Genomic DNA, 27,306 nt, shown 5'->3' with positions numbered 1-27,306 from the left:
CGGCCACGGAGCCACATGCAGTCCTGGGGTGTTGGAATTAACGTCCATATCCAGCCTGTTTGTTGACAAGAACTGATAATGCAATAAAGTCTCTGTGTCAATGTCCATACATGCTCTGTTAGATTTGTGTAACTGAAAATAACCATGGAATTGCTAGAGAATAAGGACAATTTATAATAATTGTAGAGAAAGATACAGAGCCGGCACAGCACTATTCTATGGAGATTACCACATGAGCCAGTGTAATCATGCGTTTATCAGTGCAGCAAGCCGTCACAGTCCCGTGCATTCACTAACAGCGGTGCTCAATCTTCTATAGCAGTAGAAATGACATAAGGAGGCACTCACTTATAAGGTGAAAGCAGGGTTTTCTTTATTTATTTCAGGTACGGTAAAACACAACGGCGTGGGATGCCATGGTGGTACGAGCAGGTCGTGACAATTGTTTCACGCCTCTTGGGCGTTTCTTCAGACTCCAGAAAAAGTCTGAAGAAACGCCCTAGAGGCGTGAAACAATTGTCACGACCTGCTCGTACCGCCATGGCGTCCCACGCCGTCGTGTTTTACCGCACCTGAAATAAAGAAAGAAAACCCTGCTTTCACCTTAAACGTGAGTGCCTCCTTATGTTTCTCCTAACTTGGCTATGTATAATAATGACGATATACCTATGACTATGGTATAAACATGACTTATGGACTATGACTATGCATTTTATGACATTCAACTATGCATATTATGACAGCTGACTATACATTTTACATTTTACTATACATATAACACTCTATACATGACTAGATATGACACTGGCGGATTGGGTTGCCGGAGGCTCTCTGCCCAATGCCTTCTGCATTACACACTTCTCCCCATTGGCATTTCACACTTCTCCCCAGAACACTAGATATATTTAGACATTTCTTAGATAACATTTGATATTTGTTTCCTCTGACTTTTGAATTACGTGCTTTTGTGGGAACAGGAATACCTTCTGGCCAGCAAAGTATTCTGAGCACGTGGACACAAGAAATGACATTAGACATTTTAGACATATAAGACATTTGTATGGACTGTGTAGTTGTGAGTGTTACAGTCCTAATGTACAGTGGATATGTGTACATGACTTTATGTGTACTTGTGGACTATGTGTAGTACATGACTTTACTCTGTACATGATGTTAATCCTTGTAGCTTGCGGGTAACTGACTGTTGGGATCTACGCAGCGCCACCTCTTGCGACTCAGGAACACTTCCCTCTTCGGGAGCTCTTGTTACAACTGGAGGATAGAGGTATCTTGAAGATCCATTTCTAGAGTTGGAACTGGTTCTGGACTATCTGGACTCGGGCTGGCTGGCAGGGATACTGGAGACCTGGAAACTAGAATGTAGACTGGTGCCAATGGTGACAGGACTCGAGCTGGTGAGATGACTAGAGTTGGTTGCACCGGCCCCGGAGATGGCATGATACCGAAGATTGCAGTTTGGCTGGGAGAAAACATGGGTACATCCATGGATGGGTGGATCCCTTCTCCAGGTACATACTCCCGTATAGGTCTGACAGCTGTTGGAGGAGGTACAGGAGGTTCAGGCAGGTCTTCCTTACAGCATAACTTTATCCGGTTAGGGTGGACAACTTGCGGCTCGTACCCTGATTTCTAGATTGCGAACACATCTGAGTCTGGGTAGGGTACGACCGTCACCGTGTAGGGCTCCGTTTCCCAGAGGGAGTCCAGTTTGTGGGTCCTTGGGAACTTCCGCAGCCAGACCTTGTTGCCCAACTGGAAAGGTTTGGTAGAGGCATGACGGTTGTAGTCTTGCTGCTTTCTTTGCTGAGCCTCACCAATCTTTTTATTGACAATCTCTTTTGTTTCCTGGATCCTTCTTTGGTGGTCAGAGACCCACTCCTTAGAAGCTTGCAGAGAATTGTTGAAGGGAGCTTGAAGTCCGAACGTCCGATCTTTTGGCAGCTGCCCGTGTCGACCCATCATCAAGTAGAACAGAGTGTATCCGGTAGAACAATGGACTGTGTTCTTATAAATTTCCAGCAATTCCGGCAACAACCGGGGCCACTCTTCATCCTTTGACACAGACCCTGCTCACAGTATGAGGATAAAAACTTGATTGATGGGCTCACAGAGACCGTTCCCTTGAGGGTGGTAAGCAGTAGTCCGGTGTTTCTTGCAGGCGTGGAACTGACATAGCTCCTGGAAGAGTTGGTCCTTGAAGGCTATTCCTCGGCACGTTAGGACAGACTCTGGACACCCAAGGATTTGCACCCAATAAGTGTAGAACATCTGGGCCGTGGTTTTGGCTGTGAGGTCCTTAATGGGCACTACGACAACCGACTTAGAGTAGTGATCCACCATAGTGAGAGCATAAGTGTGCACGGACAGGGTAGGAGACAACTTGACATGGTCTAGTGCGAACAACTGGTTAGGTCTTTCACTCTGGATGGAATGAAGGGGTGCTCTGGCGTCCTTGCGCTCGTTTTCAGACGGCACATTCACTGCACCATTTCTCGATGTCACTCCGCATCCCAATCCAGTAGAACCTTCTTCTGACAGTAGTTTTGGTTTTGTGGACTCCAAAGTGTCCTGATCATGGTATGCGTTGAGGACCATCGCCGCGTCTCTTCGGGAACCCAGAATCTGATGAAGTCGATCACCAGAAAATGGATCCAAAGAGTTTTGGTACAACAGTCCCTTGTGCATGAACAGTCACTTTCTCTGTCACCACAGACGTTTCAACTCGTAGTCACACTGGGCCCAGCATAGACTGGTTGGTACCTTTTTCATCAGAAGGTAGTCCAACAGATCCACCATGACACGACTTTCGTCTTGTAGAGTCTTCCAGGTGTATAGGTCTTCCTGGACCTTCTCGGACCTGGGTTCACCCTATTCAAGGCATCTCCACGTCTTTCCACTTGTCCTCAACTGGTGGTTCTATGCCAGGGGTCATTCGAGACAGTACATCGCGTTAACATTTGACTTGCCACTTCTGTACTTGATGGTGAAGTTGTAGTTGGCCAATCTTAAGGCCCAACGCTGCTCGATGGCACCCAATTTAGCAGTATTCAGATGGGCCAACGGGTTATTATCCATGTAGACAGTGAATGGCGTGGCAGCCAAGTAGTCTTTAAAGGGGTATTCCAGTTTTTTTTTATTTGACTATGCTACAGGAGCTGTAAAGTTAGTGTAGTTCATAATATAGTGTATGTACCTGTGTGTGACGGTTTTCTCACAATTCTTATGTGATTTTCACCCCACTATTTATTTTTAACAGCATACAAAATGACTGTTGTCTCAGATTTTTCCCAGGTTGCAATGCGGCCGAGACCTGACTCACTAGTCAGCTGATGACAGGGAGCCTGTCTGCTTCAATGGGTGGAGAGATTGCTTTATGGGAGAGAGATCAATCTGCAACTAATGCAACAGCTGTAGGCACACTGATTGAAAACCACAGGTCTTTTGAATGGATGCAGCTCATTTATGTTTTAATGGGTGGGGTGGCTGATGTGTGGAAGGGAGGAAAATGGAATTATGGGATTTGTAGGCAAAAAATCAAACAGGAAATACCAGTTTACAAAAAGCTAGCTACAGTGTTATTGTAATCTCACAACATCCCAAAGAGCCCCAAGACAAGCACAGATCTTTCCTAAGCATGTCCATTACTGTCTGCCAGGTACCTACTAAAATCACCTTTCTGTTCTGTCAACAGGTGTTTAAGAGCTTGGAACGCTGTTTCTTGCTCATTTAACAGGTAGTCTTCCACTGTAGTTCTCCTTCGCCATACCCCATAAGAGAGCTGTGAGGGGTTCTGCAATCTGGGCGAAGTGGGGAATGAAGCGGCAGTAGTAGCAGGCAAATCCCAGAAAGCTCCTTGCATCTTTCGCCTTGCGCAGGGTAGGCCAGACCTTGACAATCTCTATCTTCTCAGGGCTAGGCTGGACTCCCTCGGCACTGACAACATGACCTAGGTAATGCACCTGAGGTTTAAGCAGATGACACTTGGACGGCTTAATCTTCAGCCCATGTTTGATCAAGACTTGGAAGACAGTCTGACAGATTACTAAGGTGCTCCCTGTAAGACTTCAAGTACACAATGACATCATCTAGGTACAACAGGGCACTCTGAAAGTTTAGATGGTCCAGGCACCGCTCTATCAGACGCTGGAAAGTAGCAGAGGCGTTGCACAGCCCAAACGGCATACTCTTGAATTTGAACAGTCCCATGGATGTCACAAATGTGAAATCGTGGATAAATCCAAAAAAAGAGAGGACTTCCCGACTGGTGCTTCTCCTCCCAGTAAAATTGTGGAACCAGCAACCCACAGTGTAGAAAATGGTCATTTATTGATAGCATCAATAAATGACCATTTTCTACACTGTGGGCTGCTGGTTCCACAATTTTCCTGGGAAGAGAAGCGCCAGTCGGGAAGTCCTCTCTTTTTTGGATTTATCCACGATTTCTCTTGCATTATCCAGCTGACCTTGGCCCTAAGCACAACACTACCTGGTAAGCCTCCAATTTCATATGTGCACCTTAGCTCAATTTTAAACCGCCTGCACTAGGAGCGCACCTTTGTTTTTTCTCTATTTATCTAACAATGGGTGTCACGAAGGCTGTCTTCTCTCGGTCTTCCTCGGCCATAGGCACTTGCCAATACCCACTGGTAATGTCCAAGGTGGAGAAGTAAGCAACTGACCCAAGAGCTGCAAGTGACTCTTCGATTCTTGGAAGGGGATAAGCATCCTTATGTGTGATATTCTTCAGTTTCCTGTAGTCGACACAAAACCGGATGGTCCCATCTTTCTTCTTGACCAGGGACTTTGACTCTCTTGAATGACGTCAGTGTCCTTCATGTCAACCAGCATCTTCTTAACGGTTTGATACATGCCTGGTGCGACCGGACGGTGTCTTTCTTTGATAGGTGGACTGTCGCCTGTCAGGATCCTGTGCTGGATCATGGACGTGCGTCCAAAGTCTCTGCGGTGTTTACTGAAAGCCTTGTGGTACCTCTTGGCGACATTGATGACCCCACTGACTTGATCTCTCGGTAGTGGTCTCGTCTCCCACTTGGAATTGTGCCCACCAGGGCTCAGGGGAACTTGCAGCAAATCCCGGAGTTACTTGGGACACCTGCTGTTGGGCCACCTTGCTTTCTGTTAAGATGTCCCTTGACTCTAGAAGATAAAGCTTGGTGACTGGGGTGTATTTAGGCAATATAGCAGCAACATCCAACAGATTGGCTAACCGGACTGGGACTCTCCCGTTGGTAACCGTGACAAGGCTTCTCACAGCTCATACAAGGGGGTGATCTTCCAGCCGCATAGGGTCCAGCAGAGCTTGATTGTCCTTGTTCCTTACTCCAGGACGTGCATGGCACCAGATGATGGTCTCTGTATTGGGTTGTAAGGTCACCGACCTGATGTCTTGAGCTCATACTCTGCAGATCTTGCCTTGCTTGTTGGCAAACTTTTGTTCCGCTTGTAGGACTTTCAAGTGGTGCTGCGCAGCCCGCTGGCCTGAGGGGGACATGTAGGGGAGAGAGGCATGCAAGGAATCTACTATCTCAGCAAAACAGTATTTCATGATGTCATCCCCAATATAAACTCAGCAGACCCCTTATCTGACACATTAGTTACAATCAATTCCTGCCCTCCAAGTACGTGCTCTCCCAACTGAATGATTAGCTCCCAATATCCATGCCTGGGTATTGGTTGCCCATTACCTGCTACTACTCTCAGATCAACATCATCAGGCTCACACAATACACGAGCATCCCAATACTAATAGAAAACATTTTTAGATAAAGTAGACACTTGTGACCCTTTATCTATCAACGCCTCCAACTAACGGTACACCTTCCACAATAATCCTTACATAGGGGCAAGAGGCGACATAATGTGATAGTCCTGACTTAGGGCGTTCAGGAGTTGTGACTGCTGGCTGTTTTCCTGGGGGCTGGTCCTTGACCCCAGAGGGAATTCCGTTTAAACCCCAGCAGTGCATTGTATAGTGTCTAGACTTGTTACAGTGGGTACAGAAGGGTCTATTACTCCCAGAATATCTAGCGGGTGAAGGAGCATAGTAACTGAGATTACATGGGGCAGGAGCAGAGGGGGTTTCTCTAGGCAAGGGTTTCTCTAGGTCCGGTCGGTAAAGTCTTCCCCTGTGCAACACAGGGCGGACATTTAGTTCCTCCCTCACTGCTGGGTACTAATGGGGCAGAGCTTCAACCGCTCCCACACACGGGAAACACCAGACTACGTTTAACCCTTTCAGGTACTGACTTTGCACATTCCGCCATGGCAATTAACAGTCTTTCCTTCAACTACCCCACTATTTTACCAGTGCCTGCCAGTAACACTTTGCAGTAACAACAGTCCCGTACACTTTTGTGGCGCAAACATTTTGGCATCTGCATTTGATTTTTCTCAGACACAGTTCAGACTAGGGGGAAGGACTTGCTGCTTTGTGGCATATTGCACACTAGTGTTGAGCGGCATAGGCCATATTCGAATTCGCGAATATTCGCGAATATATGGACGAATATTCGTCATATATTCGCGAATATTCGCATATTCGTTATATTCCCGTTTTATTTTCGCATATGCGAACATTCGCGTATGCGAAAACTATCATATGTGCATATTAGCATATACAAAATTAACATACGCGAAAATTCGCATATGTGAAAATTCGCATGTGCTAATTTTCGTATATGCGAATTTTCGCGCGCCAGTCTCACACAGTAGTATTAGAGCCTTCTTTACACCACACAAGCTGGAAGCAGAGAGAGATGATCACTGTGATGTGTACTGTGAAAAAAAAAAAAAAAAAAAAAAAAAAAAAAACGAATATTCGTAATTACGAATATATAGCGCTATATTCGCGAAATTCGCGAATTCGCGAATATGCGATATTCGCGAATAATATTCGAATTGCGAATATTCGTGAGCAACACTATTGCACACAGCTGTATGGTGTTCATGACGCCAAAGATTATGGTGATCCACAGATCTGTTCCTGCAATTTAGGCTTCAGGCCTTCAGATGTACTGGACACTGGCTCTGAGACATCTGGACTGGACTTGACCTCAGCAGAAAGTGAAACACAAGAGAGAGATGGTAGTACCTCCCCCTCTTATAAAGGGGGACTGATCAAGGAGCCCATAGGCCAACTGCGGGTCACCTGGCGCTCTCTGGGTAACAAAACATGTGACAACCTTTATCATGTGACTAACAATCATGTGACCATATCAAAGGTCCTTTACTCTTAATATATAGCTTATACACAATTCCTTTATTAGCTAACCCCCCTCTTCTTTTTATTAAAACATAACTTTTATTTCTTATTGTTAAGATAACAGTGACAAGTGATTTAAAATCAAGTAACCAGCTCCAGAAATATAAGTCAAAGGAGGGACAAGCCCTCTGTCTGATGGTATAAGGGTCTGCAGACACCCTATTGTAACTGAAAAAACTGGATTACAATATTAAAAGCACAGAAATTGCCGCCCTCAACTAGTTTCAGTGCATCAGCACCGTCCTCAGGAGGAAAAATTGGCAAAACTTTTTAATAAGAAATTAATAAGAAATAAAAGTTATGTTTTAATAAAAAGAAGAGGGGGGGGGGGTTAGCTAATAAAGGAATCTTGTGCCCCGGGCTTTGGCCCTGGGTTTTAGTAGCTTTTCATAACTGTGGTTCCTGACCCAGGGGATTAATTGTGTCTGAGGACATACAGGGACTCAACCAGACAGGACTGTAGGAGCATATCCCGTACTGGGATATCACATATACTGCAGAGAAAGTTGAGTTGTTCTTTTCTGTCTGACCACTCAGCTCTTTGTAAAACACAAAGAGAAAAGAAACACAGTCGCACATCCACAATCTGTATTTTGATCTACTTGCTTCCCAGCATAAATTCAAATACTAACAGGTCATTAGTATACATTTTGATCAAAAAGAACAAGCCCACTCGCCACGTCAAGGCCACCTATTTAGAGTGGGTCCCTAACCTAACATTGGCATAGTGCCGGGGGGCGGCCACCACCACCGTAAAACCATGTCTACAGGGGGAGCGACCGAGTGGCCAGGCAGCCCCACTGCTGCCATACCAAGCCCCTGGCTCCTGGCCACACCACCCCACAGACAAAGCATCACAATAACAATGACAGCCGCAGTGCAACCACACCAATGTGAATACCTACCAAGTGCTCCCTGCCAGGGGGCTGGGAGAATGCTAGGAGGAAACCCTTATGCAGTCTCCTGCTAGTTAAAAATGCCTGGGCCAAATGGGTGGAGCAGAGTGCTGGCTATGAAAGAGGAGGAGAGACTACAACTGTAAACCAAAAAGAGGAAAGAAACACGGCCGCACATCCACAATTTGTATTTTGATCTACTTGCTTCTCAGCATAAATTCAAACACTAACAGGTTGTTAGTATACATTTGGATCAAAAAGTAAAAGCCCACTTGGCACGTCATGGTCACCTATTTAGAGTGGGTCCCAAACCCAACATTGGTGTAGCGCCGGGCAGCGGCCACCACCACCACAACACCATGCCCACAGGCGGAGCAACCCAGTGGCCAGGCAGTCCCACTGCTGCCCGACCAAGCCCTTGGCTCCGGGCCACACCACCCCACAGAAAAAGCATCACAGTAACAATGACCGCCGCAGTGCAACCACACCAATGTGAATACCTACCAAGTGCTCCCTGCCAGAGAGCTGGGAGAATGCTAAGAGGAAACCCTTATGCAGTCTCCTGCTAATTAAAAAAATGCCTGGGCCGAATGGGTGGAGCAGAGTGCTGGCTATGAACTCTGCTCTTTGCTGACACCTCTGTCCATGTCAGGTACTGTACGGAGCAGGAGAGGTTTGCTATGGGGATTTGCTCCTACTCTGGACAGTTCCTGACATGGACAGAGGTTTCAGCAGAGAGCAGAGTGGTCAGACAGAAAAGAACAACTCAACTTTCTCTGTAGTATGCAGCAGCTGATAAGTACTGCAAGGATTAAGATTTTTTAATAGAAGTAATTTTCAAGAGCCAGTTGATTTGGAAAAAACATTTTTTCCACTGGAGTACTCCCTTAAGGACCAGGCCAATTCTTTTTTTCCTCCTCCCCTTCTTAAAATCACAACACTAAATTTTGCACGTACAGACCCATATAAGGGCTTGTTTTTTTGCGTCACTAATTGTACTTTGTAATTATATAAATGATTTCATAACAAAATCTATGGCAAAACCAAAAATAATTAATTCTGTAGATCCATACGTTACAAGGATACCCAATTTATGTAGGTTTTATTTTATTTTACTACTTTAAAAAAAATTATAATTACATTCACCAAAATTAGTATGTTTTAAATTTTTCCACATACAGGGCTCTATGAGGGCTAATTTTTTGCGCCTTGATCTGTAGTTTTTATTCTGATAGGACATTTTGATCCCTTTTTATAAATTTTTATGGTAAATGAAGTGATAAAAAATGCGCAGTTTTGGACTTTTTTAAATTTTTTTTACAGTTTTGGACTGGTGTTTTTTTTACATGTGCACCATCGACTGTGCGGTTTAACTAACCTTATATTTTAATAGTTCGGACATTTACAAACGCAACGGTACAACATATGATTATGTTTCTTTTTCATTACATTATTTTATTTTAAAAAATTGAAAAGGGGGGGGGAATTCAAATTGAAAAGGGGGAAATTCAAACTATTTGGGAACCACCCCGCGATCAGACATCACGTCCCCTCCCATAGACTTGCATTGATGGGGCGTGGCCGTGACATCAGGAGTGGTTTGTGGCCATGATGCCACGAGCCGCCGCCCCACATCACCGGCCTTTGCTCCGTGCACCGGATGTCTGGGGTTCCGCAGTTGAGATCGCAGGGGACTCCCGCGATAAGACATCTTATTCCTATCCTTTGGATTGGGGATAAGATGTCTAGGGGCGGAGTACCCCTTTAATTCACTTTATTTTTATTTTTTTTACTCTTTTTTTTTAGTTCCTATAGGGGGCTTTAACATGCAATCTTACGATTGCATACACTGTTCAATGCTATGCTATAGCATAGCATTGATCAGTGTTATCGGTGCTCTGGTGCTCTAGCCTGCCATAGCTGGCCAGAGCCTCAGAGCACCCATCAGAGGCAGTTAAGGGCCCTCCCGCCATCCACTCAGCTGATCGGGACTCACGATTTTGCTACGGATGTACAGATCAGCTGCCCTAAGCTAACCTGCATTATTAACCCTGCAATCTAAAGGGTTAATGCCGGGCATCGGCCCCATTTGAGATGCCCAGCATTAACGGTGGGTCCTGGCTGCTGATATGTGTGGGTACAAATTAGTCTTAGAGGTATAATTTGGCCAAATGAGAAGCTACATTAATGAATACGCAGACAAGCTGGTACAATTTCAATAATGTGCTGATCTGTTTATTAAAAATGGCTACCTACCTTTCATACACTAGATGTATGTCATAGATTATATTGTTTTGGATACATACACAGCATTTTCTCACAAAAAAAATAAGAGAACATCCCTCAGCCCTCATAATCATTGGAGACCGTCCCAGATTCAAAAGAAACTAATTGTCTCCTCTCTCAAGGTTGGCTTTCTCCTCCTTCCACATACAACCATCTATCATTCTTGCTCATAGAACCCTTATTTTTCTGGTATTTAATCATCCAGTTACTATTAACTATTTAGTTTTCATAACAATAGCAATTGGGACCCACCGGGTATGAAGTGTGCTCAGCTTGTGAGCACGCTTCAAACGCTGGTAACGGGACCAGGTTGTACAGGTACACCCTCGCTCTTCAAGTACCAGGACGCAAGGGTGTACCTGTACACTCTTCGTCCTAAAAAGGTTAAAGGGATTATCTAGGATTTAAAAAAAAAAGCTGGTTTCTTAAAAAAAAATAAGAAAAAGAAAACAACACTGCTCCTGTTTTAAGATTGTGTGTTTCATCGCTCAGTTCCATTAAAGTTCATGGAGCCAAGTTGTAATATGACAGAAAACCTGAGGACCTTTCGGATACAGATGCACTTCCCATTGGAGAGTATGGAAACTAGAGATGGTTCAGTTGCAAAATGCAATGCAACTGCAACACAACCTGTGTGGTTCTACTCTAAAGAAACATAAATGCTTTTATTTGTATTCTATTCAAAATGTTGTTTACTACATTCACATGTACCATGTTTGCTGCAGATTTGATGCTGTATACGATCATTTAGTTACATTGATTTACACAGTATTAATATGCAGCAAACATAAGCTTCCAACCTTGCAAATGCATTTTAGTTTTACCCTTTAATGCAAGCCAACATGGTTTTTCCTGCGAAAACTTATATAATTGTCATCATCTAATTTACAACCTGCCCCTATCTTATCTCTTCTTCCTTTTATCATGACTCAGAACTTTCTCTCCAAGCAATGGTATGGAGAAATTTCTAGGGATACTAAGAACTGGAAGATCATCATGTCCCTTTTCTTCTTTCCTCTCATCTGCTGTGGATTCATTTCATTCAGGTATCTGTCTTAGATCTTATGTTTTATTATGATATACACTGTATAAGGTGTAGTAGATTGGTTACTTACATGTGCTCTTACTTTTCAACACAGGAAAAAAACAACAGATGGAGAAAGAACAGTTCTGTTCAATTTGTTTGACTTTTTCACTTCTCCTTTTGTGGTCTTCTCTTGGACAGTCATCTTCTATATTGGATTCCTGCTGCTGTTTGCATATGTCATACTGATGGATTTCCAAAGATCCCCTACCGGTCTTGAGATCGCGGTCTATTTTCTGGTTTTTGTCTTATTTTGTGATGAGATAAGACAGGTACGATTCCCTGTTGTGTTGTTCTAAAGGCTCCCCATGAAATGTGGACACAAAACCTGCCAATTTCAGTGAGACCAGCTGTATGAGAGCCTCCTAAGGCTAAGTTTCCACTTGGGTTTTTTTCTGGCAGTTTTTGGAAAACTGCCACTGCAGTTTTTGAGCCAAAAGGAATAGGACATATAAAGGAAGGACTTATATTTCTCCTTCCAAATGGATCCATTTCTGCCAGAAAAAAATAAAAAACAAGTGGAATCCTAGCCTTAAAGGAGTAGTCCAGTGGTGAACAACTTATCCCCTATCCTAAGGATAGGGGATAAGTTGCAGATCGTGGGGGGTCCGACTGCTGGGGGCCCCCGCGATCTCCTGTAGGGGGCCCCGCCGGGAAGGGGGCATGTCGACCTCCGTACGGAGCGGCAGCCGACACGCCCCCTCAATACAACTCTATGGCAGAGCCGGAGCACTGCCTTCGGCAATCTCCGGCTCTGCCATAGCGTTGTATTGAGTGGGCGTGTCGGCCGCCGCTCCGTGCAGTGGTCAACACCCGCTATCTGGCCGGAGAGCCTGGCCCCCGTACAGAGAGATGGCAGGGGGCCCCAGCGGTCGGACCCCCCGCGATCTCAAACTTATGCCCTATCCTTAGGATAGGGTATAAGTTTTTCACCACTGGACTACCCCTTTAATTTTTTCCAACAAATGTTTTTAGGGGAGAGAAGGAAGGGTCATGTTTTGTAGCGATGCCTTACCCACCCTCTCTCTCTTCAGAACACATGAATTTTCATCTCCAAGGGAATGGGAGAGATAGCCATTAGCTGAAGGAGCATTTGGCCAACAGCTATTGTATGGCCAGGTTTTACGTTAAATTAAATGTGTCATCAGAAAATGACCTATTCTTAAATCATGTTTTTATGTTAAACATATATTTTTACATTTCCAATATTTTTTATATTCCATTTCACTAACTATTTTAGAAATATTGCAGTTTTTTTAACCACATAGGGACCCAGGGTGTACAGGTACGCCTTCGGTCCCTAGTAGTTAAGGACCCAGGCCGCGGCGGGGACCGGACCGGGGTGACTGCTGATATCGATCAGCAGGCACCCCGCGCAAATGCCCAGGGGGGTCATCAGACCCCCCCACGTCGGTGATCGGCGCAAATCGCAAGTGAATTTACACTTTCGATTTGCGCCAATTCCGGGTCAAACGGGTCTATGGTGACCCGCCGACCCGGAATAGAAGGGGGATCGCGGTTGTCCATGACACCCACAATCCCCCTGAAGGGATAGGAGTGAGGTGACAGGGGTGCCACCCCTCCTATCCCTGCTATTGGTGGTCTAGACGCGACCACCAATAGCAGATCGGGGGCGGGGGGCTTTACTTTCGCTTTCCTCGTTCTGCCCACCCACAATAGGTGGGGCAGGACGGGGAAACGACGGAGGACCGGGGGGGTGAAGTCATCGGCGACGCAGCTCCCTGGATCCAACGGAAGCTGGTGAGTTGCTTTGCAACATCTGGAGGGCTACAGTCTGAGACCACTATAGTGGTCGCTAAACTGTAGCCCTCCAGATGTTGCAAAACTACAACTCCCAGCGTGCCCATAAAGCTTTTTAGGCATGCTGGGATTTGTAGTTTTGCATCAGCTGGAGGGCTGAAGTTTTAGACCACTGCACAGTGATCTCTATACTGTAGAACTCCAGATCTTGCAAAACTACAACTCCTAGCATGCCCACACAGCAGTTTGCGGCCTGGGCATGCTGGGATTTGTAGTTTTGCAACATCTGGAGGTCCACAGTTTGGAGATCACTGTGCAGTCGTCTCTAAACTATAGCTCTCCAGATGTTGCAAAATTGCAAATCCCAGCATGCCCAAACAGCAAACAGCTGTCTCGGCATGCTGGGAGTTGTAGTTGCGTACCTCCAGCTGTTGCATAACTACATCTCCCAGCATGCCCTTTGGCGATCAGTACATGCTGGGAGTTGAAGTTATGCAACAGCTGGAGGCACACTGGTTGGAAAATACTGAGTTAGATAACTGAAGGTTCTCCAACCAGTGTGCCTCCAGCTGTTGCAAAAGTACAACCCCCAGCATGCACGGTACATGCTGGGAGTTGTAGTTTTGAAACAGCTGGAGGTTTGCTCCCCTCCCCCCATGTGAATGTACAGGGTACATTCACACAGGCAGGTTTACAGTTAGTTTTCTGCTTCAAGTTTGGGCTACGGCAAATTTTTTGTTACAGCACAAACTCCTAGCGGTAAACTCACCGTAACCCGCCAGTGCTAATGTACCCTAAAAACACTACACTACACTAACACATAATAAAGAGTAAAACACTACATATACACCCCCTTACACTGTCCCCCCAATAAAAATGAAAAACGTATCGTATGGCAGTGTTTCCAAAACGGAGCCTCCAGCTGTTGCAATACAACAACTCTCAGCATTTCCGGACAGCCATTGACTGTCCAGGCATGCTGGGAGTTTAGCAACAGCTGGAGGCACCCTGTTGGGGAATCACTGGCGTAGAATACCCCTATGTCCACCCCTATGCAATCCCTATGAAGCCCTCAAATACGCATGGCGCTCTCTCACTTCGGAGCCCTGTCGTATTTCAAGGAAACAGTTTAGGGTCACATATGGGGTATTTCCGTACTCGGGAGAAATTGCACTACAAATTTGGGGGGCTTTTTCTCCTTTTACCCCTTATGAAAAGGAAAAATTGTGGTCTACACCAGCCTGTTAGTGTAATTTTTTTTTCTTTTTTACACTAACATACTTTTTATTTTCACAAGTGGTAAAAGCGAAAAGAGACCTCCAAATTTGTAACACAATTTCTCCTGAGTACAGAAATACCCCATATGTGGGCGTAAATGTTCTGCAGACGCACAACAAGGCTCAGGAGTGAGAGCGCACTATGTACATTTGAGGTCTAAATTGGTGATTTGCACAGAGGTGGCACAGAGATTTTATAGTGGTTCTGACATAAACGCAAAAAAATAAATACCCACATGTGACCATATTTTGGAAACTACACCCCTCACGGAATGTAACAAGGGGTATAGTGAGCCTTAACTCCTCACAGGTGTTTGACAAATTTTCATTAAAGTTGGATGGGAAAATGAGAAAAAAAAATGTTTTCACTAAAATGCTGGTGTTACCCAAAATTTTTCATTTTCACAAGGGAAAATAGGAAAAAAGCCCCCCAAAATTTGTAACTCCAATTCTTCTGAGTATATAAATACCCCAGTTGTGGATGTAAAGTGCTCTGCGGGCGAAGAGAAGGAGCGCCATTGGGATTTTAAAGAGAAAATTTGTCCGGAATTGAAGGCCACGTGTGTTTACAAAGCCCCCATAGCGCCAGAACAATGGACACCCCCCAACATGTGACCCCATTTTGGAAACTACACCCCTCATGTAATGTAATAAGCATTTATGTACAACAGGTGTCTGACAGATTTTTGGAACAGTGGTCCGTGAAAATGAAAAATTTTATTTTTCATTTGCACAGCCCACTGTTCCAAAGATCTGTCAAACGCCAGTGGGTTGTAAATACTCACTGCACCACTTATTAAATTCTGTGAGGGGTGTAGTTTCCAAAATGGGGTCACATGTGGGGGGGGGGGTCCACTGTTCTGGCACCACGGGGCGCTTTGTAAACGCACATGGCCCCCGACTTCCATTCCAAACAAATTCTCTTTCAAAAAGCTCAATGGTGCTCCTCCTCTTCTGAGCATTGTAGTTTGCCAGCAGAGCCCATGATGTCCACACATGGGGTATTTCCATACTCAGAAGAGATGGGGTTACAAATTTTGGTGGTCATATTCTCCTATTACCCCTTGTAAAAATGTAAAATTAGGGGGGAAAAAAATGCATTTTAGTGAAAAAAAAATTTTTTCATTTACACATCCAACTTTCACAAAAAGTTGTGAAATACCTGTGAGGTGTTATGGCTTCCTGTACCCCATGTTACGTTCCTTGAGGGGTGTAGTTTCCAAAATAGTATGACATGTGTTTATTTTCTTTTTTTGCTGTTCTGGCACCCTAGGGGCTTCCTAAATGTGACATGCCCCCCAAACGTCATTTCAGCAAAATTTGCTTTCCAAAAGCTAAATGTGACTCCTTCTCTTCTGAGCATTGTAGTTCGCTCGCAGAGCATTTTACGTCCTCACATGAGGTATTTATATACTCAGAAGAGATGGGGTTACAAATTTTGGGGGGCAATTCCTCCCATTACCCTTTGTAAAAATGATACATTTTGGGATAAATCTGCACTTTAGTGAAATAAAACATTTTTTCATTTACACATCCGACTTTGACGAAAAGTCGTCAAACAATTGTGGGTGTTAAGGCTCACTGGACCCCTTGTTACGTGCCTTGAGGGGTGTAGTTTCCAAAATGGTATGCCATGTGGGGGTTCTCTGCTGTTCTTGCACCATAGGGGCTTCCTAAATGTGACATGCCCCCCAAAAACCATTTCAGCAAAATTCACTCTCCAAAATCCCATCGCTCCTTCCCTTCTGAGCCCTCTACTGCACCCGCCGAACACTTTGCATCCCCATATGAGGTATTTCCTTACTCGAGAGAAATTGGGTTACAAATTTTGGGTGGATTTTTCATCTATGACCCCTTGTAAAAATTCAAAAACTGGGTCTACAAGAACATGCGAGTGTAAAAAATGAAGATTTAGAAACTTTTTGAATCTCATTTTGAATACTTTGAGGGGTGTAGTTTTTATAATGGGGTCATTTATGGGGTATTTTTAATAAGAAGGCCCTTCAAATCCACTTCAAAACTGAAGTGGTCCCTGAAAAATTCCGATTTTGAAAATTTTGTGAAAAATTGGAAAATTGCTGCTGAACTTTGAAGCCCTCTGGTGTCTTCCAAAAGTAAAAACATGTCAACTTTATGATGAAAATATAAAGTAGACATATTGTATATGTGAATCAAAATATAATTTTTTTGGAATGTCTGTTTTCCTTACAAGCAGAGAGCTTCAAAGTTTGAAAAATGCTAAATTAAAAAATTTTCATAACATTTTGGGATTTTTCACGAAGAAATCATTCAAGTATCGGCGAAAATTTACCACTAACACAAAGTAGAATATGTCATGAAAAAACAATCTCGGAATCAGAATGAAAGGTAAAAGCATCCCAGAGTTATTAATGCTTAAAGTGACAGTGGTCAGATGTGCAAAAAAATGGCCGGGTCCTTAAGGTATAAATGGGCTGGGTCCTTAAGGGGTTAATATGTTGCAGTTTTTCCTCTGGCCACTGAGCCTGACGATAGGCTATTCTGTGGAAACCACTTTTCAGCCTTCTTTTCACTATCCCCACAAGCAAGATGGTTTGGACAGCATGAAACACATACCGGCTTATGAGGAGATTTATCAAAATCTGTCCAGAGGAAAAGTTGCTGAGTTGCCCATAGCAACCAATCAGATTTCTTGTTTCATTTTTGAAAAGGTCTCTGAAAGATGAAAGAAGCGATCTGATTGGTTGCTATGGACAACTCAGCAACATTTCTGCTGTACAGGTTTTGATAAATCTCCCTCAAAATGCCCAAATGTTTCAGAGAAACCATAGCTTTAAAAAAAAAAAAAAACTCTAGTAAGAACCCATGTAAGTAGTCTTTGGGGTGATTTCCGACAGCTTTTTTTTTTTTAAATGTAATTTCTCTAAAACATTTAAGCATGTTAGAGTAAATCATAGTGTCTCATCCTGCTGCTGTTATCTGTTTCATGCTACCCCTCTTCCCCCTCCCTGCACTATGAGCATGCCTACAAGTCTCTTCTGTTGAGGTCAACAAGTCAACTCCAGACCATTGTGTCCAGTTGTCCATATGGCTGCTTTAATTTATATCTATAAATGTTGTTAAAAGCAGCTCAAGCAAGATGACTGCCTCCATAATCCTGTAAAGAAAGGGGGAAGGGGAAACAATGCTTGTTAACATTTTTATTATTATTTTTGTTGCTTCTCTATGCGCATCTCACACATGAACTGGCAGTGCTGTCTCTGGTCTCACCCAGTGTCACATCATCAAGTACATTCACAGGGGTATGCCTCCACTTGGTAAAACTTTGGGGGAGATTTATCAAAACCTGTGCAAAGGTTGCCCATAGCAACCAATCAGATCACTTCTTTCATTTTACAGAGGCCTTGTTAAAAATGAAAGAAGCGAGCTGATGGTTGCTATGGGCAACCGGGCAACTTTTCCTTTGGACAGGTTTTGATAAATCTCTCCCTTTATGAGCAGAAAAACTTGCACGAGAGTTGGCAGTGCTGTCTCTGGTCACTTATATAACATGATTTAGAGATGAGCAAACTTACAGTAAATTCGATTCGTCACGAACTTCTCGGCTCGGCAGTTGATAACTTATCCTGCATAAATTAGTTCAGCTTTCAGGTGCTTCGGTGGGCTGGAAAAGGTGGATACAGTCCTAGGAAAGAGTCTTCTAGGACTGTATCCACCTTTTCCAGCCCACCGGAGCACCTGAAAGCTGAACTAATTTATGCAGGATAAGTCGTCAACTGCCTAGCCGAGAAGTTCGTGACGAATCGAATTTACTGTAAGTTCGCTCATCTCTACCCTGATTTACTATTGTCAACCCAACTCTTTTTCTTGGGTTGTGCGACCAAATTTGTGTCGCATAGCCCATGCGACACTTTGTGCGACACAATTTCCCGACAAAAAATATTATCACTCAAGAGTGTTTTTTAAACCCGTCAAAACGAGCGTGTTCCCCCCAAAAAAAAACAACAACAAAAAAACACTTGGAGTATGATGAAAAACTCACAGGAAAACCTGTGAATTTTGCTTCACCAAAACCCGACAGCTCTGAGCTGTTGGGAAATTACTCAAAACCAAGTGAATCCTACCCCCAACATGGAAAAGAGTCTTTTCCATGTTGGGGGTAGTAGTACAGGGGCTGAGGGATTGATCACATCGGGTCTAACTTCTGAGACCCGATCTGATCAGAAGTTATTAAGCAGTTGAGCGGGTGGCATGCTCCGTTCCCCAGCGATGTACGATGTATTTTACTTTCATTTTTTAATTCCCCGCCAGGAGCCCTGAATGGCCGCAGCGGGAGGAGCCATTTAGGGCTACCGGCGGGGTTCTCAAATAGAAGAGCTGCGATGGGGAAAGATATATAAATTCGCTGGGGGGGGGGGCCCCACACAGCTTCTATATCTTGTCCCCTGCTGCGCTATATGTCTTGTCAACCGCAGCACTATTATATACCCACTGCAGCACATGTATATATATATATATATATATATATTCCCCCTGTGCTATCATATGCCCTACGCAGTGCATGTATATATATATATATATAAAAATGACCCCCGCAGCACAATCATAAGCTCCCGGCAGCGCTATGAATGACAAGCATTCTATTAGCGGCGCATCTGGCCAGGAAGCCGGCTGCACGATGCACTGCTTAAAGAATACTTGTCATTCATAACACTGTGGCGGCATATGTGTATAGATGCGCTGTGGGGGCCAGATAGTGCTATATGTCTGGCCCCCACATCGCTTCTATAATCATATGCCTCTGCAGCGCTATGAATGAAAAGCATTCTATTGGCAGCACATCTGGCTGGGAAGCAGACTGCCCGATGTGCTGCTAAACGAATACTTGTCATTCATAGCGCTGCAGAGGCATATGATTATAGAAGCGATGTGGGGGCCAGACATATAGCGTTATCTGGCCCCCACAGCGCATCTATACACATATGCCGCCACAGTGCTATGAATGACAAGTATTCTTTAAGCAGCGCAACGGGCAGCCAGCTTCCCGGCCAGAAGCACTGCTAATAGAATGCTTGTCAATCATAGCGCTGATGGTGGCATATAGATATATACATGCGCTGCGGGGGGGCATATGATAGCGCTGTGGGGGAATATATATATATATACATACATATGCTGCGGGGGGCATATGATAGCGCTGTGGGGGGAATATATATATATATATATATATATATATATACGCTGTGGGGGAATGTATATATACACATGCGCTGCCGGGGGAGATGCATATATACACAAACGCTACCGGGGGACAAAGGACGCTGTCCTTGTTCAATATATAACATGCAGATGATATGTAATGAAGAAATTGGCATTAGATATCCAACTATAAATCCTATAGGGAGGAGAAAATAGCAGCAACTGTATACATCCTTATGGGAGAAGAAAGTTCAATGTATAAATGCACAATTCAAGTTGCCGCAATCTCATGCGGTGACTGGTCGTACTCCCTATAGCCTGAAACAGTAATTGTATCAACAATCCTGCAGAGATGTTGTATACATAAATAACTATGTTATCGCAGTCTAATGCGGCATATATATACTGGTCAAAAAAATTAACACATCCTAGATCTGAATGAATGAGCTAATCATATGAAATTCTTTTTTCTTTACATAGTTGAATGTGCTGACAACAAAATCACCAAAAAATATCAATGGAAATCAAATTTATCAACCAATGGAGGTCTGGATATGGAGTCACACTCAAAATCAAAGTGGTAAACCACACTACAGGCTGATCCAACTTTGATGTAATGCAATAGTGTGTGTGGCCACCACTTGCCCATATAACCACACCCTACAACACCTGGGCATGCTCCTGATGAGGTGGCGGATGGTCTCCTGCGGGATGTCCTCCCAGACCTGGACTAAAGCATCCGCCAACTCCTGGACAGTCTGTGGTGCAACGTGGCGTTGGTGGATGGAGCGAGACATGATGTCCCACATATGTTCAATCGGATTCAGGTCCGGGGAACGGGCGGGCCAGCCCATAGCATCAATGCCTTCCTCTTGCAGGAACTGCTGACACACACTCCAGCCACATGAGGTCTAGCATTGTCTTGCATTAGGAGGAACCCAGGGTCAACGGCACCAGCATATGGTCTCACAAGGGGTCTGAGGATCTCATCTCGGTACCTAATTACAGTCAGGCCACCTCTGGCAGGCACATGGAGGGCTGTGCCGTCCCCCAAAGAAATGCCACCCCACTCCATTACTGACCCACCGCCAAACCGATCATGCTGGAGGATGTTGCAGGCAGCAGAACGTTCTCCACGGCGTCTCCAGACTGTGTCACATGTGCTCAGTGTGAACCTGCTTTCATCTGTGAAGAGCATAGGGCGCCAGTGGCGAATTTGCAAACTTGGTGTTCTCTGGAAAATGCCAAATGTCCTGCACGGTATTGGGATGTAAGCTCAATCCCCACCTGTGGATGTCGTGCCCTCATACCACCTTCATGGAGTCTGTTTCTGACCGTTTGAGCGGACACATGCACATTTGTGGCCGTCTGGAGGTCATTTTGCAGGGCTCTGGCAGTGCTCCTCCTTGCACAAAGGCAGAGGTAGCGGTCCTGCTGCTGGGTTGTTGTCCTCCTATGACCTCCTTCACATCTCCTGATGTACTGGCCTGTCTCCTGGTAGCACCTCCATGCTCTGGACACTACGCTGACAGACACAGCAAACCTTCTTGCCACATCTCGCATTGATGTGCCATCCTGGATGAGCTGCACTACTTGAGCCACTTGTGTGGGTTGGAGACTCTGTCTCATACTACCACTAGAGTGAAAGCACCACCAGCATTCAAAAGTGACCAAAACATCAGCCAGGAAGCATAGGAACTGAGAAGTGGTCTGTGGTCACCACCTGCAGAACCACTCCTTTATTGGGGTGTCTTGCTAATTGCCTATAATTTCCACCTGTTGTCTTTTCCATTTGCACAACAGCATGTGAAATTGATTGTCAATCAGTGTTGCTTCCTGAGTGGACAGTGTGATTTCACAGAAGTGGAGTGAAGTGAAGTTGACTTACATTGTGTTATTTAAGTGTTCCCTTTATTTTTTTGAGCAGTGAACTTGTGCTCCGCAAGTCCTGCAAGATAAAAGTATTGCAGAGTCCTGCAAAATAAAAGTGCAGCGGAGTCCAGCTGGGAGCACAAGTCCTGCAAAGTAAAAGTATCACGAAGTCCTGCAAAGTAAAAGTGCAGCGGAGTACAGCTAGATATAGCAGTATATTTCTGACAAGTATCGACAGATTATTCCTGACGATAGTGTTCTGCTCTAGCTGGAGGTGGTGGAGACACACTGTGTGCGGCCGCTCTCTCCAGCGAGCTCCCGGTGGCGTGTGATGTGAACGGTTAGCTGACTGCAGATCAGCTGATTGAGTCCTCTGCTGTATATTTTCAAGATGTTATTCCTTATAGTTCTCAGACTCGGCAATTACTTCCCTGTTGTCAACTTTTGCAGGCTAATATTAGGCTCTCTGGGGGTTTTTCTCAATGTGAATTGCGTCCAAGTGAAGAGTGCTGATCATAGCTAACATAACCCTCATAACCAAATGTGAACAGGAACCATTCAGTACCCCTTCTTCAGTGGTATATTATATGATAAAGCCAAACAAACTGTGGTCTGGAGGTCTCAACTAATGTTATATCTTCTTTTCTCACAATATAAATCAGTCTTGCCTGTGTAATCTACTTAAAGATCAATTAACCCCTTAAGGACCGAGGGTTTTTCCGTTTTTGCATTTTCGTTTTTTCCTCCTTGCCTTTAAAAAATCATAATTTAATAATTTTGCACCTAAAAATCCATATGATGGCTTATTTATTGCGCCACCAATTCTACTTTGTAATGACGTCAGTCATTTTGCCCAAAAATCTACGGCGAAACGGGAAAAAAAATCATTTTGAGACAAAATTGAAAACAAAAACGACACCTAATCTTTATTCTGTAGGTCCATACGGTTAAAATGATACCCTACTTATATAGGTTTGATTTTGTCGTACTTCTGGAAAAAATCATAACTACATGTAGGAAAATTAATACGTTTAAAATTGTCATCTTCTGACCCCTATAACTTTTTAATTTTTGCGCGTATGGGGCGGTATGAGGGCTCATTTTTTGCGCCGTGATCTGAAGTTTTTAGCGGTACCATTTTTGCATTGATAGGACTTATCGATTGCTTTTTATTCATTTTTTCATGATATAAAAAGTGACCAAAAATGCACTATTTTGGACTTTTGATTTTTTTTGCGCGTACGCCATTGACCGTGCAGTTTAATTAACGATATATTTTTATAATTCGGACATTTCCACACGCGGCGATCTCATATATGTTTATTTTAATTTCTCATAGGAAACCAGTGATCGATGATTCTGCCGCTTGACTGCTCATGCCTGGATCTCTGAGCAGTCATTCGGCGATCGGACAGCGAGGAGGCAGGTAGGGACCCTCCTGCTGTCCTATAAGCTGTTCGGGATGCTGCGATTTCACCGCGGACATCCCGAACAGCCCACTGAGCTAACCGGCATGCTTTCACTTTAGACGCGGCGTTCAACTTTGAACGACGCGTCTAAAGGGTTAATAGCGCGCGGCACCACGATCAATGCCGCGCGCTATTAGCCACGGGTCCCGGCCATTGTTAGAGGCCAGGCCTGACCCGCTATGACGCGGGCCACGCCGTGGCCCCGCGTTATAGATCGAGAGCGGACACATGACGTTCCAGTACGTCATGTGTCCTTAAGGGGTTAAGGCCTGCGGAAAATAAATATATGTCCTAACCAAAAATCCAATAAACACCCCATTTTTGTAGAATTTTTTTTTTAATAATTATGTAAATAAATAAAAAATAAATAAATAAAAATAGAAATAAAAATAAAATAAAAAACTAAAATTGTATAACACAGCAATCAATGCATAGTAGAACATGTTGTGGGATGGAGACTATTCTGGGGGTAGCCCTGACGAGCCCCAGAACGGGATCCATCCCCCTACAGGAATCCAAAGAGTTCAAATTTCAGGCACCTTGGTTCCAGATTTTAAAATTCAAAGATTTTCTGACTTTCAGCCTTTGACATTCTTATAAAACTACCTCCACGCCAATCTTACCTACAAATGACAATCCAGAGGGGTCCCTGTTGTGAAACTTAGAAAAATGATTGGACAGAGGATGTTTCGGGCAACCTTTGTTATGTATGTGCTCAGAGATTCTAACCTTTAAGGGTCTTTTAGTTCTACCTATGTACTGCTTGTTGCAGTCACACTGTAGAAGGTAGATGACTCCCTTTGTATTGCATGTTATTAAATCAGAAATTTTCCCATTTAAATGTATTTACTGTTGAATGTACCTACAATATCTTTCTCTGTCCACTTGATATGCGACAATTAGAACAGGCCCCACATTGGAAAAAGCATTTGCTTGTTAACCAGGTCTGTGTTGTATTATGTGTAACCGGTTGTTTTATTGAAGGAGATTTGGTAACCCCTAAGTTGGGGGCCTTTGTGTTTATGATTTGGGGTTTTGCTGGTAATGTGCCCCCAATAATTTTATCTCTCTGGACTAAATGCTAGTGCTTATAGATGATTTGTGCTACTTTTTTTATATTCTTTATTGAATGGAAGAATGATTTTTGGTTGTTGTTCTATTGTCTCCGATCTCTTCAAAAAAAGTAGCTCTGTCTAATTTGTTCACCTGATCCAATGACTTTTCTAAGATCTATAAAGGATACTGTTTTTCTAGGAATTGAGTAGTTCAACTTTTAGCTTCTTCTTGAAAATGCGTGTCTGAGGTACAGTTGCGTTTCAACCTCCTAAACTGACCCTTAGGTACATTTAGTGGTAGGTGGCAACTGTCAAATTTTATTAAACTGCTTTTAGCAGTTGGTTTCGTATAAGTTTTGCAATAGAGTTGAGTAAAAGTGGAAAATAACTCTAAATCTAAAAATTAATTTTCTTACATTTTTTTTTATTGATGGTAGAAGTAAATTTAAAGGGGTACTCTGATGGAAAACATTTTTTTTTAAATCAACTGGTACCAGAAAGTTAAACAGATTTGTAAATTACTTCTATTAAAAAATCTTTACCCTTCCAGTACTTTTTAGCAACTGTACAGAGGAAATTCTTTTCTTTTTGAATTTCTTTTTTGTCTTGTCCACAGTGCTCTCTGCTAACACCTCTGTCCATGTCAGGAACTGTTCAGAGTAGCCTAGGTCTGCAATGGGGATTTTCTCCTGCTCTGAACAGTTCATGATACGGGCATCAGGTGTCAGCAGAGAGCACTGTGGACAAGACAAAAAAGAAATTCAAAAAGAAAAGAATTTCCTCTGTAATATACAGCTGCTAAAAAGTACTGGAAGGGTAAAGATTTTTTAATGGAAGTCATTTACAAATCTCTTATCGCAAAGAACACAATAAACGCCAGCACCACCGTGTTGTATACTTGCCGTGCATATAGCTCATGGATGTCTCACTCAGGTGCATATAATGGAAACCAGGTGAGCGCTACACGCTAGAAAACTCAGCAAAGCATGTAATGTCACCATAGAAGAAAAAGAAAAGCGGAGCGCTTACCGTTCCGTGGCGGACAGGTCACTTCAGTAAGGTGATGGCTGGATCGGGCATGGATCCATGCGGGGAGGCGGCAGCTGGAAACCGGGGCGAGCTCAGGCGTCGGGCCACAGACTGTTACACGCCCCTAGGCGCTTCGTCAGGCCGCTGAAACTAATTCATAGGCCTGACAAAGTGCCTAGGGGCGTGTAATTGTCTGTGGCCTGACTCCTGAGCTCCCCCCGGTTTCCAGCTGCCACCTCCTCGCATGGATCCATGCCCGGTCCAGCCATCACCTTACTAAAGTGACCTGTCTGCCACAGAATGGTGAGCGCTGTCACGATGCCGGCTGGCAGGAGGTGGATCCTCTGTGCCAGAGAGGGATTGGCGTGGACCGTGCTAGTGGACCGGTTCTAAGTCACTACTGGTGTTCACCAGAGCCCGCCGCAAAGCGGGATGGTCTTGCTGCGGCGGTAGTGACCAGGTCGTATCCACTAGCAACGGCTCAACCTCTCTGACTGCTGAAGATAGGCGCGGTACAAGGGAGTAGACAAAGCAAGGTCGGACGTAGCAGAAGGTCGGGGCAGGCAGCAAGAATCGTAGTCAATAAGGAATAGCAGGAGGTCAAATACACAGTATGGACAAACACAGTAACGCTTTCACTAGGCTCTAAGGCAACAAGATCCGGCAGGGGAGTGCAGGGACAGAGAACAGATATAGTCTGGGAGCAGGTGGAAGCCAATTAAGCTAATTGGGCCAGGCACCAATCATTGGTGCACTGGCCCTTTAAGTCTCAGGGAGCTGGCGCGCGCGCGCCCTAGAGAGCGGAGCCGCGCGCGCCAGCACATGACAGCAGGGGACCAGGACGGGTAAGTGACCTGGGATGCGATTCGCGAGCGGGCGCGTCCCGCTGTGCGAATCGCATCCCCGACGGCCATGACAGTGCAGCGCTCCCGGTCAGCGGGACCGACCGGGGCGCTGCGGAGAGAGAGACGCCGTAAGCGCTCCGGGGAGGAGCGGGGACCCGGAGCGCTAGGCGTAACAGTACCCCCCCCCCTTAGGTCTCCCCTTCTCTTTGTCCGGTAACTGCCTCCCCTGGGATGAGGACACCGGGAAAGAATGGAGGGTTTCCTCAGCGGCAGGCAGTACAGCAGGAGTGTGAATGGGGAGGGAGGGCAGAGGGCGAGGCCTGGCACGGGGCAGTGTGACACCAGGACGGGGGCCATGGGGAGGCACCGAGGCTTGCCTGACTGGACTGGGAGGGGGGGAGAGGCACTTCTTATGGCAGGCAGAGTCCATAAAGACCTTAGGGAGACCGGTTACAGGGGGAATCACAGGGTCACGGCAGGGAGTACTGGGAACCGGTTTAAGGCAGTCCTTGAAACAAGAGGAACCCCAGCTCTTGATCTCCCCTGTGGACCAATCCAGGGTTGGGGAATGGTGTTGAAGCCAGGGTAGTCCAAGGAGAATTTCGGAAGTGCAATTGGAGAGGACCAAAAACTCAATTTTTTCGTGATGAGGTCCGATGCACATTAGGAGGGGCTCCGTGCGGTAACGCACGGTGCAATCCAACCTGACTCCGTTGACCGCGGAAATGTAGAGTGGCTTGACGAGACGGGTCACCGGGATGCGGAATTTATTCACCAAGGAATCCAGAATGAAATTCCCAGAGGCACCGGAGTCCAAGCAGGCCACGGCTGAGAGGGAGGAGTTGGCTGCAGGAGAAATCCGTACGGGCACCGTGAGACGTGGAGGAGCCGACTTAGCATCAAGAGACGCCACACCCACGAGAGCTGGGTGCGAGCGTGCGTTTCCCAGACGTGGAGGACGGATAGGGCAGTCCACCAAGAAATGTTCGGTACTGGCACAGTACAGACAAAGATTTTCTTCCCTACGGCGATTCCTCTCTTCCTGGGTCAGGCGAGACCGATCCACTTGCATGGCCTCCTCGGCGGGAGGCCTAAGCGTAGATTGCAACGGAGACTGTGGGAGAGGTGCCCAGAGATCTAAGTCTTTTTCCTGGCGGAGCTCTTGATGTCTCTCGGAAAAACGCATGTCAATGCGAGTGGCAAGATGAATGAGTTCATGTAGATTAGCAGGAATTTCTCGTGCGGCCAGAA

At 45.0% G+C, this 27,306-nt stretch overlaps 1 protein-coding gene across 12 annotated transcripts in view; it reads left to right on the top strand.

Moving 5' to 3' along the window:
• TRPM8 (transient receptor potential cation channel subfamily M member 8) overlaps positions 1–27,306 on the top strand; it is a 273,438-nt gene that overhangs the window by 192,984 nt on the left and 53,148 nt on the right. For 6 of the 12 annotated variants that reach the window (XM_056535991.1, XM_056535992.1, XM_056535990.1 and 3 more), the window contains 2 exons: positions 11,419–11,531; positions 11,625–11,841. In XM_056535991.1, the coding sequence (XP_056391966.1) occupies positions 11,419–11,531; positions 11,625–11,841 (330 nt within the window). Of the gene's footprint in view, positions 1–6,263; positions 6,281–11,418; positions 11,533–11,624; positions 11,842–17,295; positions 17,454–17,638; positions 17,746–27,306 lie in introns of those variants that run through there. The other 6 variants (XM_056535998.1, XM_056535994.1, XM_056536002.1 and 3 more) reach the window with 6 other exon arrangements.

This window comes from Hyla sarda, chromosome 8, assembly GCF_029499605.1.
Source record: "Hyla sarda isolate aHylSar1 chromosome 8, aHylSar1.hap1, whole genome shotgun sequence".
Lineage (NCBI taxonomy): Eukaryota > Metazoa > Chordata > Amphibia > Anura > Hylidae > Hyla > Hyla sarda.
The sequence above is the reverse complement of the archived record's forward strand: the minus strand, read 5'-3'. Positions and strand labels throughout refer to the sequence as shown.